The sequence below is a fragment of the Aedes albopictus genome, chromosome 3, assembly GCF_035046485.1.
Source record: "Aedes albopictus strain Foshan chromosome 3, AalbF5, whole genome shotgun sequence".
Taxonomy (NCBI): domain Eukaryota; kingdom Metazoa; phylum Arthropoda; class Insecta; order Diptera; family Culicidae; genus Aedes; species Aedes albopictus.
Window position 1 is genome coordinate 91457780 of NC_085138.1, and position 16394 is coordinate 91474173.

The 16394-nt window shown below is 38.6% G+C and overlaps 2 protein-coding genes across 2 annotated transcripts in view; both read left to right on the forward strand.

Moving 5' to 3' along the window:
• Positions 1-16394, forward strand: part of LOC115266799 (pseudouridine kinase-like) — a 123225-nt gene that overhangs the window by 45942 nt on the left and 60889 nt on the right. The window lies entirely within an intron of this gene.
• Positions 5235-5833, forward strand: LOC115266791 (cysteine-rich venom protein 6-like). The gene is made up of 2 exons (XM_029873377.2): positions 5235-5373; positions 5443-5833. Exons 1-2 carry the CDS (start codon positions 5268-5270, stop codon positions 5661-5663), a joined length of 327 nt encoding a protein of 108 aa, XP_029729237.1. The 5' UTR covers positions 5235-5267; the 3' UTR covers positions 5664-5833.

Genomic DNA, 16394 nt, shown 5'->3' on the forward strand with positions numbered 1-16394 from the left:
TGGTCGTCCAAACTGTCCAATAATGAAGTCCTTCAAATCTACAAGAATGATTTTATGAGTATCCGCCATAAATAATTGCATTGCGATCGTAGTGTGCTCTGCCAGCAGCCGGTCGAATTTTTTTTCCTGTCAGGATTTTTCTCGTGGTTTTTTTGTTTTTTTTAATTCGGCCGGTGGTTTTTTAATTATTAATTTGAGACATTAGAATAATTTCCTTTTGTGATCGCAGACAGTATTTTGGTTTTTTGTAACAATCGGATTCCAAATCCCTACCGCCGTCGTCTTCATCGTCATCGAGTTCCGCCGTGTTCCGTGGTGATAGTGTAGTGGTCGTTGCACCGGAAACTGGTAGAAAGGAAGTGATTCGTTGAACGCAATCCTCCCGTGGACAGAATTCGACGGGTGTGTTCTTTTGAGGGTGAAAATAATGGCCCTGTTACAATAGATGGAGTAGAAATTTTCTTCACGCAATCAGTGGATTAGCAGTGAGTGGTACTGCGTGGAAATTTGAATATACTGAGAATATTCCCGTAGATCATAAATCGCTTGTCTTTTTTCTCACGTTTACGTTTTGAACACGGATTAATGTCCTCGATTCCGCTGGTAAATATTCAGTGTGTGAAAATCAAATGTCCTTCCGCGTAGATTCCTATTCGCGTACTCCGGCAGTGATGATATCAGTATTGATAGTGACTTATTTCTCCTCCCGGGATGCTGTATCATGTGTGCGAAGAAAAAACGACATGTCGGATGTGTGAACGAGTCCGGCTGATGCTCTTCAAGTGAAGCAGTTGATCTGTAGTGACTGTTTTTTTTCGGTAGGCGACAGGAGACTAAACTTGGTGAGCCCGTTTCAATATACACGTTTTTTTCATCTTTTTAATGAATATTTCAAACTATCTACACTAAATACATTATACTGCGGGGTTACACACACACACACACGGGGGATAGCCTAATTGTGTTGAATGAACTGATGACCGGACTTAAGTTCGTGGAGTAGCCAGACTATTGTCATGAGATAGCAACTTTTGTTGACTTCCGAAGGGATTCAGCGATTTTAACTCTCCCTGCTACAACAAACCATCAGGTAGATTATTCCCTCCCGGAATGATTCTGCAGTCATAGGTAATCCTTGCGCTGATGGTGGGTACACTTCAATCATCATCATCATCAAAAATTCTTGTGTAAAACAAACCTGCATTTATTTTTTCTCCAATAAATGCAAATTTATTCCAAGAGTACTCAAGTTTATTCAAAAATATAATCATCAATAAAAAACCTCTACATTCGTTACTAATATTTACTTTTTCAGCGGTAATAAGGTAAATCATACATATTACATAATTGAATATTTACATAATTGAATATTTATAATAACTTATCATACGCTTTTTCGCCAAGGAAAGCATCCCATCAAACCCCACCCAACTTCCAACTCCAGATATCTATGAAGTGGCCCAAGTTCTTGGACATGTTCTGAGTAGATATCTAATCAACATTTCCTCCCCATCCCCGCTGATCGTAAGGACCTGGCCAGGTGTCGAGAGTTCGTTAAATGAAAGGTTTGTCAAATCCAAGGCAACTTTTCTGGCGCATTAAACGTCTCTATCGACAGCCACGCCGAGATGAACTAGCCTAGGGCTAAAAATCTCGTTAATACAGATAAAAATAAAAAAATCGACAGCCACCCCAGGATGTGTACGGTCGGCTATGCTAAGCTATGCTATGCTATCCGCCATAAATAATTGCATTGCATAATCTGCTGGTATCCGTGAAGCTCTTTAAATCTCAAATGTCATTCAGAGACACTCTAAGGATATTCCAGGTCAGCCAAACTATCTCGGAGTTCAGAATTTCAGATCTACCTTCGTTACAGCAGCCATATCTGCTAAACTGAGTAACGTTGCATAATCAATCGCAGTTACTGGATCAACCTGAAGTCTACTATATCAGTAGGTCGGCTCTAGAGGCACGTTCTCCTCCATTTGGGAAATTTGTGCCATCACACTCCCGTGCAAAAGTTTGGAAAAACATGGAAATGTTTTTCGGTCATATCTCAGTCATCTTTCATTTAATCCACTCGTTCTTAGACTCTATCGAAAGATAAAGAGTTAGATTTGATTCGTAGGTACTTTTCACCAATTGATATGATATATGAATTTTTAGTACAAAAAGTGTACCTAAACTTACATGTTTTTCCTATATCTGTACGAAAAATTGTTTTCCGTGTAATTCAACATTGGGTCGTCCAAATTTAGAAATTAAAGTTGCATTGGGACCCTACTTCTATCCGCTTTGAGAGCGATACATTAGATTTTAGCGAAAAAAATCATAACATAATTTAAATTATCGAGTTAGGTTTACAAATCATCGTGCAAAAGTTTGGGGTCACCTTTCAAACGAAGTCTGATTTTTATTCAAATCGTCATTTTTTTTTTGGTGCAACTCCAATTCCTTCTATGATAGTTGAATGGCAAGATACAGAAATGGTTATGAAATGTTCATAAACTAAGTTCAAGACTAAGTTAAGGTGGAAAATATTATATAAAATCCATACTAAATCAGCTAAGTTCGTTATATAAAGTGCGAAAGAGGATAGAAGTGAAATAAAAATGACTAATTCGTGAATTCTACCCTATATAACTGTAAGTGTTAAAACCACAAATATGAAATGAATGTCTTTGATTTACACGCGTGCCGCTGTCCGATCACTTTTGCAATTTTTTCAACGCCTTGCCACGCCCAGACCTGTGAACGAAAACATTTTATACTTTGTATACACAAAATTCAGCATATTTGTAGTTCCGTGTCAAAAATTGAGCTCAATCCATCAAAGCAAACCATAGTTACAGCATCTCAAACTTGGCCATTTTGTATGAAAATCGGCGTTTGTCCGATCAATTATGCACCACAATGTATGTCATAATCTCTGATTGTATTATGTGAGCTCCAGTAAGTATACCCAACTAGCATTTATTGTGAATGTAAATGTCAACAAAACCTCCTCAATACGGCTTCATGCTGAGTTACTGTGTTGTACATATGGACGGAAGCTTTTATACAAGCCCTATCCTACCAATGAATCTGGCAAGCTTAATCCACACCACATGTATATGCTGTGCAAGCAGCTTCTATGCCACCAAGTCATAGCTCTTTTCTCGGCTCCTATGGAACCACTAACTGAATGACATCTTGAGAAAGGGCTTTTTCAGACTTTTCACAGTTGTTACATAATAATTATACAGCATCCCCAAATTAATCGATTAAATATACATAATTAGATTATGGATACCGTGACGCAATACATGTGAAACTGGAACAATAGCTTTTAAATTGAATAATTAAAGTACTTGCGTGTTGGTACACCAACAGTTGTTACAGCTTGTATAGCTCTAGCTGTAATGATATCGCATAACGGCCTTCAAAGCGCTGCTGGATTTGTCAGTACATATTACGAATTGTATGTACTGTATAGTAGCAACAGTTTTGTTAGTGGGGACCCCTATTCGGTTTGTTCAAGTTTTCTCATCTTCCGGGAAATCTCCCGGAGTTGGGATAGAGTGCATTAAAGGCAGCCCCAGTGATAAGTGATTGATTTCTGAAAACCGAGTTTGGTCAGTATGGTGCTTGTTTTGCAGTCGTGTATTAGGTTATGGTTTATATTTGACTAGCTTCCCTTTTATTCGGCGTTGACTGTTTCAATTCGGTGGTTACACATCAGAAAGCAAATGACTTAAGCTTATAGCGCTGAAAATGTTAGTTGGGATAATAGATTATATAACTTAACTCTATATAGCCAAAAAAGAAACTTCTGTTGCTGTAGATGCCAGATTAAAACATCATAATAATTTGGATGATCCAGGCTGATTTGAGCTGATCTAAAACAGTTTGGATGACCTAGGAAATCTCGACTTACCTGATACTGTCTGTTGGACTTTCAGAAGACTTACTGGGCATGATAGAATATAAATCGTTGCTTTGTACAATGAACGAAGTTACGGTTACACGTGTAGGCTTTAGGATCTAAACTCAAGAACAATTTGGATGACCTTCTTCTTCTTCTTCTTCTTCTTCTTCTTCTTCTTCTTCTTCTTCTTCTTCTTCTTCTTCTTCTTCTTCTTCTTCTTCTTCTTTATGGCTCGACGTCCACACTGGGACTTGGCCTGCCTCCCTTCAACTTAGTGTTCTTTGAGCACTTCCACAGTTATTAATTGAAGAGCTTCCTTTGCCTGCCATTGCATGAATTTAGTATATTGTGAGGCATGTACAATGATACTCTATGGTCAGGTAGTCGAGAAAATTTTCCCGATCGGAACAGGAATCGAACCCGCCGTCTCCGAATTGGCGATCCATAGCCTTAACCACTAGGCTAACTGGAGACCCCAATTTGGATGGCCTATGATATCCCAAATGATCTGATACTATCTTTTGAACTTTCAGAAGACTTACTGGACATGATATTTCGTAGCTTTGTATAATGAAAGAGGTTACCGTTACTCGCGTAGACTTTAGAATCTAAACTCAAGATAAGTTTGGATGACATAGGATATCCCGACTGATCTAATTTAGAGACGAATGCCCCTTCTGGGTAAAGTTTCTCTAAACAAAAAAAAAACTGATCTGATACTGTCTTTTGAACTTTTAGAAGACTTACTGGACATGATAGAATACATCATATTCTAGCCTTTCTATGCTGTTGAGCACCAAAATTCTGTGGTTTGCGTAGAAAAAAAAAACTCTATAATAACGCTTGGGGAAATTCCGGCTTCAAAGGGTTAAGTTCGGTTTTGAATCCCACGGATTACATTTAAACGTTAAAGGGATAAATTATTAAGCATAGGGGTGATAAAAATCTAAGGATGTTGAATCCTTGTTATACATACTTGAACTCAGTTTACTTATGACTCAAAAACCTTCCCTTTCTTTTTTGTGAATCATAGCTAATAGAAGATGTGAACACACATAACACGTATGCCACTGCATTTCAATGTATACAGACTCTAGCCCTTGGAAATCGAGAAACGTATCAATTCGAATTGTTCCTCGAATTGAAATTAAAATTGTTGTGAAATAAGAAAACTGAAAGTTTCATTCAAACAAAGCACTGTTACTAGTATAGTGCTATCTGTGCTGTTACTGTGCAATAGTAAGTTATTTATCAAGGCGTGTATGATTAGCGCTAACGAAGCCCATTAGTTCTGGACACGAATAAATCATACCGAATAAAAAGCAACCCTAACACCGCTCGTTAGTCAGACATCAATATGAAATTGGAAGTGATTGTTGTCCTAGCTATGGCACTGTCGTGCCTTGCGTCCGATTCTTCCAGCGAGTATGATGAACTTGAGGCATCATTGAATATCGATAAAAGTAAGTTTTTTATCTGATTTATTCCAACAACGTTTGATAACATCTCCCAACCACTTATGGTATTTTCAGCCTGCAAACATCCGCACGAGGTTTACGACGATTGTGGGTCGGCCTGTGAGATGACATGCGAAAATTGGCAACCGGAACCGCTCGTTTGCATAAGAAAATGTGATCCGGGTTGCTTTTGCGATAGTGCTCACATTCGGAGTAACGCCACTGGCCTTTGCATTCCGAAGGGCAAGTGTTGGACCATCGTCAAGGCAATACTGAACAACTTTGCGGGAAAATGAGTTTAAGTAGTTAATTTTCGTTTTTTGTTTTGTTAAATTTCATCTATCAGGCCCAGAGCTGATTACGATCGGTATCGGTAATTCAAGAACACCACGATCTGGGATATATTGGTCAGAGTATACTAGAGTGATATTAGCCGGGAAGGAATAAAATAAAAAGCTAAAGAAAACTGTTCTGTTTCAAATTGTGTTAGGTTCCGAAGTGGGAAAATTCGGTCATAATGTGGCACTTGTGTTCTTTAAATTTAAAAGTTTGATCTAAGCGTCATATATCTTTTCTGTGGAGTCTTCGGCGGTTTCTTTTGAACTGTTTTCGGGAAACCGTTCAGCATTTTCTGCATAAATATCTGCTGGAATTTCTTTACGAATCCTACCGCCAATTATTTTTTAAATTTTTTCCGCAATTATTTTTAGAATATCTCTTTCCTTTCGACCATTCATACGAAAATTCTTTTAATCAATTCTTGTAAAAAATGCTTCGACAATGACTTTGGGAACTTTTTAAAAAAAATCTTCTGCAATTTCCACGGCAATTTCTTTTGTTATTTCTTCAATTTATTTTTGATTTCGTTTGATAATGAAGCTAGAAAATTCTTTGGTGATTACTTAGGGAATTTCTTCGATTCCCTTCTGAAAACTTATTCGCCAATTTAACGGGGATTTATTGGGCAATTCTTTCGGAATTTCTTTTAGATTTGATAAATTTCTTGTGAATTTTCTGTTAACGTCTATGGAACTATCTTTCGCGGATTTACTTTGGCATTTTCTTATTCGAAATATTTAAGGCAATTGGGAATTTGGCAGGCAACTCCTTCAGGATTTTTTTTTTATTATTTCCTTTGGCTATTGCTTTGGGAAATTATTTGACAATAACCGAAGACCACATTGATAAAGAAGTCTTCGCAATAACTTTTGTATTTTCGTAATTCCTTTCAAAATTCATTCGGCAGATGCTTTGCATTTTATTTAGTAGGTAAATTCGTTCGTAATCCTCTGGATTTTTTTTTTTGAATTCCGACTTTGGAAATTCCATCAGATATTGTGTAGCGAATTTAAAAAAAAACAAGAATTTGTAATGAAATAGCCAAAAGAAATCTCAAAGAGTCAAAGCAATTTCCACAAACCAAAGTTGCCAGAGAAGATCTCAAATAATTTTCACAAAATGTTCACGAAGCAAGGTTCAAAAAGTTTGCATAGACACAAACCAATATTATTGCCAGAGAAGTCCCCAAATAAGTTATTGAAAATTTTCACGCAGCAATTTCCAAAAAGTTCTCATAGAAATAGCTGATATGACATAAACATATTTCCAAACGAATCCTAAAGAAATTGTCAAACAACATCTCAAAGGAAATCTCAAAGAGTCAAAGCAATTTCCACAAACCAAAGTTGCCAGAGAAGATCTCAAATAATTTTCACAAAATGTTCACGAAGCAAGGTTCAAAAAGTTTGCATAGACACAAACCAATATTATTGCCAGAGAAGTCCCCAAATAAGTTATTGAAAATTTTCACGCAGCAATTTCCAAAAAGTTCTCATAGAAATAGCTGATATGACATAAACATATTTCCAAACGAATCCTAAAGAAATTGTCAAACAACATCTCAAAATGATTTCCACAAGAAAAGAAAAGAAATGAAGAAAATACCGAATATTTTTTCAAAGGCACTTCCAAATAAATTCTTAAAGAAATTTTCGAAAAAAATTGTAATAAAACCCGGATAAATTATCTAAGGAATTTCCGATAGAATTTACCAAGGAATTGTCGGAGAACTGCTGTAAAAAATTCTTAAGAAATTTACCGACAGGGTTGCAAAAATAAATTAAAATGAAATTGCCGGAGGAAATATTTCCAATTGTGGCGAAATATTGCCAAATAAAAGCAAATAATTTCAAGAAAGAATAAGTAGAGGAATTGCCGAAGGAAATGTTTGCAGTTCCGATTCCAACTAAATTACCGAAAGAAATAAGAAAAAATATTCTCAAAGAGCACTGAATCCCAAAAATCTATTTAAATTTGCAAAGAAATTCAAAAGCGTTGCCTGGAGATTACCTAAGATTTTTTCTATGAAATGTCCAAAAAAGTTTCCAGTGTAATCACCTGTTAATTTCTCAAAATAATAGCCGAAGAGATTCATAATGAAATTTATTAAGGCTTTTTACGGCATCATCAGCACCGGCAGCCATGTTGGATATGTGGCTCGAAATTTCAAAGTGATAATTCTCTGCTACCAAAGCGAATATTCATATAAAATAAAGTATCATCCTCTCCTCTCTCTCCTCTCCTTGGCGTAACGTCCTCATTGGGACAAAGTCAGCTTAGTGTTCTATGAGCACTTCCACAGTTATTAACTGAGAGCTTCCTCTGCCAATGACCATTTTGCATGTGTATATCGTGTGGCAGGCACGAAGATACTCTATGCCCAAGGAAGTCAAGGAAATTTCCTTTACGAAAAGATCCTGGACCGATTTCCGAACCCGTCACCCTCAGTATGGTCATGCTGAATACCCGTGCGTTTACCGCCTCGGCTATATGGGCCCTGAAAAAAGTATCATCCTATTTGCTCATTCGCAGTGATTGTGTTGATACTTTTTCTGCGGCGTTGGTACAGAATTGACAGTTTTTTATCACTTTAAAAACGCGAGGCAGTCTTGAGGCAAAATGGAGACTTCACACTTTAACACATTCTTAATAGCAACCAGGTAAGTGAGTGAGTTGTGTATGGTATATGAGCGAGTAGTTAGTGAAATGGTGATTGAGTAGCTTACACTCACTCACCCCAAGATTATCATAGACTAAGAAAGCTATTGCTTAAGGCAGAGAGCAGCCCTGTGAATTTTAATGTGTTAGTAAGAGATTAAAAAAATTGGTGGGTAAGAGGGTTCGAGGTAGTGAGTATATGAATGAATGAGTGAGTTGGTGAGTTTATGAGTACTTATGTAAGATCAGTTCCGTGGGTGTTGTTTACACATATTTGAAGTCAGAAATGAAAAGCACGGATATTAACTAGACTGTACTTAATGCATCCGTAAGAAAGTGAAAGAGTTACCCAGTGAGTTTATGAGTTAGGAGTAAGTGAGATTGAGCTAGTGATTTAGATCATCAGTGGGTGAGTCAATCAGTCAGCCAGTTAGTGAATGATGTTATGAGTTAGTGAGTTATGCAGAAAGCTAATAAGTGGGTGAGTGAGCTAGTGAGTTAGTGAGTGAGTAAATCTGTCAGACGGTTAGTGAGTAAGTATGCCTACTTGTGAGTAAATGAGTGATTTAGTGAATTAGCGAGTGACTTAGTGAATAAGTGAGTGATGTCGTTAAGTAATAAATAAATAAATGAATGAGCGAGTTAGTTAACAAATTAGTTTGTGAGTTATTAAGTTAGTGTGTACGTGAACCTGTTAGTGAGTGAGTTAGCTCCAAGGTTACACGGTCCGACAAAAAATCAACTTTTGTTCTGCCCAGCTCTAAATTTCACTTTTTCTGATTGCTCCCGACTAGAAACTCATAAATCCGAAGTTTTGACCCTCCCCCTCCTGGGAGAGGGGAGGGGCATTGATTTGAAATTTTGAAAAATCGAAAAATTTCGAGGTTTTTCGATCGCCATTTCGGCTAAATGCACGATGTCAAAAAAGGAAAAGGTTGACCACGGAGCTTTAGGGGTTGTGCAACTATCAACAAAATTTCACAAAGATCCATCAAGCCATTCTCGGGAAACGGTGTTTTTACGAAATGATGTTTTAAAGATTTCTTATATTGCACGCAAAGAATCAAACTACTATATGGCACAATTGTTGATTTAACCATGTCGTTTAGCATCATAGTGTCTTCGAGGAAGTTTTTCACTACAATGACGTGCTTCTTTTAACCTGTTGGTAAAAATGATCAATCCCCCTAAAAGTGAGATAGAAAATTTACTTTTTTAATTTTTCAAGATACAAGGTTGATGTCTTCACAAGAGTTGTAGAAAATGCTGTTCTGAATAACTTTGTCGAAGACGCCAAATTCGTAACTCCGTTAGTTTTCAAGATACTTTACGTTTTCATTACCGGCGGTCTCTTGAAAGTGTTTTTTCCTCAATAACTTTTTTCACTTTTGATTCCACAATTCTATTCTCACAGTCTCCAATAGGTCACTCATTTTGACTTTCTAAAGGAGACAATTACTTGTACTTTCGCATTTGTATGAGGTAATTTGCTTACATTTGCTTATAAAGTAGTGCGGGGCAAAAGTTCGCACCTAACAGTCTCCACAAAATAACTATTGAGCGGAAAGACAATAATTTCGCTTTTCATTGCTTTACGATTCCCTATCATGTAACCTTCAAAAAATAGCACTACATTTTATCGAGATCTTTCTGTAGCTCTAGTAATAAAACTTTTAATGCAAGTACAAATGCGAAAGTACAAGTAATTGTCTCCTTTAGAAAGTCAAAATGATTGACCTATTGGAGACTGTGAGAATAGAATTGTGGAATCAATAGTGAAAAAAGTTATTGAGGAAAAAACACTTTCAAGAGACCGCCGGTAATGAAAACGTAACGTATCTTGAAAACTAACGGAGTTAGCCAAATTTCATGGATATTCACCATCCATTGACACTCCAAGTGATTTAGATGATGCCGTTGATACTACAACGACCTTCATCATGGAAGCTTTTGAAGAAGCATGCCCTCTACGGTCTGTGAAGATCACAAGAGGAACCCCTTGGTGGAACTCTGATCTGGCGAAACTCAGGAAACAATGTAGAAAGAGTTGGAACAGACGACGTTCGGCTGGTTCGGAGGCTTTCAGGTCGGCTCGCAAGGCCTACAGGAAAGCTCTCCGGTCTGCTGAACGATCCGGCTGGAAAAACCTTTGTACAAATGTTTCCAGCTTGAGTGAAGTCAGTCGGTTAAACAAAATCCTTGCGAAATTTAAGGATTTCCGGGTGAACGAACTTCGTTTGCCAAATGGCGATCTGACTTCCTCTGATGAGGAAGTTCTGGAATGCTTATTCAGCACACACTTCCCTGGATGTGTGGATATTACATCTTCGGATGATCCTGATGTCTTTTCTTGTAGTTATGATTCTTCTGGCTTCGGCTCGGAGTATTGTAACTATAGAATCGATTGAGTGGGCTCTTAATAGCTTTGCTCCTTTCAAATCTCCTGGGGCAGATGGGATTTATCCTATTTTGCTTCAGAAGGGATTTGATTATTTCAAACATGTTTTGAAAAAACTACTTGTCTGCAGTTTTGCTACAGGGTATATTCCCAAATCCTGGAGGGATATTACTGTAAAGTTTTTCCGAAAGTGGGTCGTGCGTCGTATGAAGAAGCAAAGAGTTTCAGACCTATCAGTTTGACCTCGTTTCTTCTGAAATGCTTAGAACGCATTGTGGATCATCACATCCGTGATGTTCATCTGGCCAACGTGCCTCTTCATGTGAACCAACATGCTTACCAATCTGGTAAGTCCACTGTGACTCTTTTACACAAGGTTGTTTACGATATCGAGAAAGCATTCGCTCAAAAGCTATCTTGTTTGGGTGTTTTCTTAGATATCAAGGGTGCCTTTGACAACGTGCCTTTCGATGCCATATTGGAAGCCGCACGGAGTCATGGTATATCTCCAATGATTTCCAATTGGATTCACCAAATGCTCAAAAACCGATATCTCTTCTCGACATTGCGTCTAGCAGGGATTAGGAAATTGAGTGTTTGTGGATGCCCCCAAAGGGGAGTTTTGTCACCGCTTTTGTGGAATCTCGTAGCAGATACGCTGTTGAGGCAACTCAATAATAGCGGTTTTCCTACTTATGGTTTTTCCGACGACTACCTAACATTGATAGTTGGTATGTGCATCAGCACCCTTTTCGACCTGATGCAAAACGCCCTTCAGGTAGTTGAGGGTTGGTGTCGCCAATATGGCCTTTCGGTTAATCCGAGTAAAACATCTATTGTTCTTTTCACGGAAAGGCGAAACCGTAATGGCGTTCGACCTTTACGTCTCTTTGATTCTGAAATCGATGTGACTGAACAGGTAAAGAACGTTGGAGTCATTCTTGATTCCAAGCTTTCCTGGACACCTCACATTGAGGTCAGAATCAAGAAAGCTTGTATAGCCTTCGGGCAATGCCGGCGTACTTTTGGTACAACTTGGGGTCTAAAACCCAAGTATATCAAATGGATTTACACAACTGTGGTTCGGCCAATATTGGCTTATGGATGTCTTGTGTGGTGGCAAAAGGGTGAAGTGAGAACGGTCCAATCAAAATTAGGCCATCTCCAAAGGATGTGCTTAATGGCGATGTCCGGAGCGTTCTCTTCAACACCCACGGCAGCGCTCGAAGTTCTCTTTGACGTTGCCCCACTACACATTCATCTCAAACAAGAAGCACTTTCTTGCACTTACCGGTTACGGGTACTCGGTCTACTAGAGGAAACTCCTGTGAAACGCACATCAACACACACCTCGTTGTTTTCACTTTTGGTGAATTGGGACAAAATTGTTCTTGCTCCAAGTGATCTTACAATGGCTTGTAATTTTCCATATAGGACATTTTCCACGAAATTCCCTTCCCGGGAAGAGTGGACATCTGGTTATCTGGAAAGAAGTATTTCAGACGGCATCGTATGTTACACTGATGGCTCCCTTCTCGAAGGTCGAGCAGGTGCTGGTGTTTATTCTCGTGAGCTAAGGCTGTATCAGTTTTACTCACTTAGTAGACACTGCACCGTTTTTCAGGCCGAAATCTTTGCTCTTATGTGCGGAGTGCAATCAGCACTTCAGCAGCACGTAATGGGCAAAGTAATATACTTCTGTTCAGATAGCCAGGCTGCTATTAAAGCACTTGCTTCGGCCAACTCCAGGTCGAAGATAGTTATCGCTTGTCGAACTCAAATCGAGGAGCTGAATTCAGCAAATGCTGTTCACCTTCTATGGGTACCTGGTCATTCTTCCATCGCTGGAAATGAATTGGCTGATGAGTTAGCTCGCTCTGGAGCATCACATGACTTCATTGGCCCTGAGGCAGCTATTCCGATATCGAAGTGTTGGATTAAGCTTCAGATTCACACCTGGGGCTGTCACTCAACACAGACAATATTGGAATAGTTTGGAGTCATGTCGTCAAACCAAATTGTATAGTGCTGAGCCATCTCTACGGGTGGCGAAGTATCTAACTAATCTGTCTAAGCAGAATTGCAGCATGCTGGTCAAAGCATTGACTGGCCACTGCCGACTCAGCTATCACATGGCGAATATTCAGCAAGCTGATTCATTTGCCTGTGATAACTGTGAATCCGATTATGGAACTTCATATCATTTGATATGTAACTGTCCAGTTTTCGCGCAACTGCGTTTCCGAGTATTCGGTAAACACTTATTAAGTGAAATTGACTTCAGAAACCTGAATCTTCAGGATATTCTGTGGTTCTTAACCCGCTGTGGTAAAGAGCTATAGACTCTCTTTCGCTTTATGCGTTATTACAGTGCCCTTTTCAGGGCGCTGTTTGAACCCATTGTGGTACGCTTGTGCGTTAGTACCCTCTTCCAGGGTATTTTTTCTATTTCCCTACTTGTCCCTATCCCCATCCAAATCCTTTTTCCTTCCTTTTCCCTCAGGTAGATGATGAAATAGGCTGTTATTTTGGCGATGGCACAAATGTCCCAAATGGAGGATAACGTGCCTCTGGAGCCGGCCTTCTGATACCTGATACCTATCATGTAACCTTCAAAAAATAGCACTACATTTTATCGAGATCTTTCTGTAACTCTAGTAATAAAACTTTTAACTTTTAAAAGTACAAATGCGAAAGTACAAGTAATTGTCTCCTTTAGAAAGTCAAAATGATTGACCTATTGAGGACTGTGAGAATAGAATTGTGGAATCAAAAGTGAAAAAAGTTATTGAGGAAAAAACACTTTCAAGAGACCGCCGGTAATGAAAACGTAACGTATCTTGAAAACTAACGGAGTTACGAATTTGGCGTCTTCGACAAAGTTATTCAGAACAGCATTTTCTACAACTCTTGTGAAGACATCAACCTTGTATCTTGAAAAATTAAAAAAGTAAATTTTCTATCTCACTTTTAGGGGGATTGATCATTTTTACCAACAGGTCAAAAGAAGCACGTTATTGTAGTGAAAAACTTCCTCGAAGACACTATGATGCTAAACGACATGGTTAAATCAACAATTGTGCCATATAGTAGTTTGATTCTTTGCGTGCAATATAAGAAATCTTTAAAACATCATTTCGTAAAAACACCGTTTCTCGAGAATGGCTTGATGGATCTTCGTGAAATTTTGTTGATAGTTGCACAACCCCTAAAGCTCCGTGGTCAACCTTTTCCTTTTTTAACATCGTGCATTTAGCCGAAATGGCGATCGAAAAACCTCGAAATTTTTCGATTTTTCAAAATTTCAAATCAATGCCCCTCCCCTCTCCCAGGAGGGGGAGGGTCAAAACTTCGGATTTATGAGTTTCTAGTCGGGAGCAATCAGAAAAGGTGAAATTTAGAGCTGGGCAAAAAAATTGTCGGACCGTGTTATTAAACGATAAATTATCGCTATCGCCGATAAAGTAACGGTTGTTATCGTTCATCGTCGATAACTATAACGTCTTCAGACGGAAGCGTCATCGGCGATACAGTTTACCGTGGAGATAATCGACTCGATAACGTCTCCGAAAAAAATTCTTCGCGAGCTGAACCGTTGTTGATGCCATCACTAGGGTAACTTGATTCGTCGCAAAATTATCGAAGTTTGATTTTTGATAAACGAAGATTCATCGTTTGACTATCGTTATCGAGAGATTAACGAACAACCTTTATCATTATCGATTATGCGTTATGTTAACTGTCGATAATTTATTGGTTAGCTTATTAGTTAATGAGTTAGTAAGTGAGAGAGCCTGTTGGAGAGCGAGTCAATTAGCAAGTGATACAGTGAGTTTGTGAATGATGTACGGGGTTTATATATTAATAAATGAGTGAATTCATAAATGTGTGAGCAAGTGAGTGTGTGAGCTCATATACTAATTAACTAGTGAATTAGTGAGCTAATGAGTGGATGGGTGAGTAAATGAGTGAGTTATTAAATACGTGTTTGATTTAGTGAGTTATTTAGTGAGTCTTGTAGTGAATTGAGTCAAAAGTTTAATGAGTGAGTGAGCGAATGAGTTATCGAGGTAATGACTGAACTAACATGTTAATGAGTGAGTGAGTAAATGAGTGAGTGAGTGATGTGAAGAAAAAGCATAGTAAGTTAAAATTCACAAATAAAAAAGAAAAGGAAAAAAGTGAGTCATTGAGTGAATCAGTGTGGCTGTTCGGGCTCGATTGGAAGTTAACCATCAATGTTAACTTCTTTTCCCGATCAGCCTAGATAGCTGTGTAGTGTCGGTAGCGGTTGTCTCAATTGGCTAAGAATAACACTACGGACCGCCTGATCCAGTGGTAAGAGTCTACTAAACAGGTGACCCCTAATTCATGGTGTTATGCGGCTTTATGCTTACCGTGCCAAGGAATGAATGGTTAGGGGGTCTAATAAAAACCTAACCACAAACGGAGCCTGTGAAGAATTAGGGCGTCCTCCACAGTATTACGCCCTTACTGCGCTAACCGGAGCAATGGCGCAGTGGACCTTGCGTTTCTCCGAGATAATCAGTTGCCCTTCTTAAGTCTCAAATTGGAGGCTAAATAAGGGCGGGGTTATTCAAATGTTGTTAATTAGCTTACATTACTACCTATATGGGTTCGCTTAATGCGTTTTCGCCATTGGCGTTTTTCAACTGACACCGATTTGGTTCGTCGTTGATGTTTCCTTTTTGTGATGTGATTGTGAAGAGTGTAATCCTGTCTAGTTTGGGTAGTGGCTATGGCAAGGAAACCTCAGATCAATTTTCAGCGTAAAAACGTGTGTAGCCCAAGTGGATCTACTTCAAAAACTTCAGCTTTGTTTTTTTTTTCATTATAGATGAAGTGTCGTGCCTCGAGCATGCTATATTTTAGAATAACGTTAACAGTATGTTTCAACCTTTCCTTATGGATGCCTTCAAGCAAGATCTTGTTTTCAGCATCTTTTTGCTGATATTTGGCAGTATTGCTATGGTCATTATATCATCTGAAGTAGCTCCAACATTGATTTGAGATGCTTCAGTTTGATTGAATACTTAGGTAGTACTGTTCATGGTTAACTTAACATGGTTAACTTGCGCCTAACGCAACTCTGCATGAGCAGAATTTGTCATGAGTTGACTGATTGGCATGTATCAAATGAGGAATCTCCATTTGACCTTTTTTGCACTTTTGAGTGTTCCTTCGCAAACTTTGCGTATTCAGGCGTCCCTGCTCAACAAACTAGGGCACCTGTAATAATTGGTTGCGATCACATTTATGGATAACTCGCTTCCATTGCTACTCCAAGAGAGTTTCATTGTGGTTTTGTTATTACAACGCCCTTTATTGTGGTATACCATAGTTATTGCTTTGAAAGAAGCTTGTCCTCTGCGGTCTGTGCGGACTGCAAGAGATATTCCTGAATGGAACTCGGACCCGTTCAAGTTCTAAATATCTTCGGATAAACCAGTCTTTTGTATAGCTACGAATCTTTAGCTTCTACCCCGAAGATTGTAGCTATAGAATCGATTTAGTGAGCACTAAAAAGCTCTGCTTACTTCAAATCTCCTGGAGCGAATGGGGCTTTGTCCCAGTTTTCTCCAGTGAGATTTGAGTTTTTCAAACAGGTTTT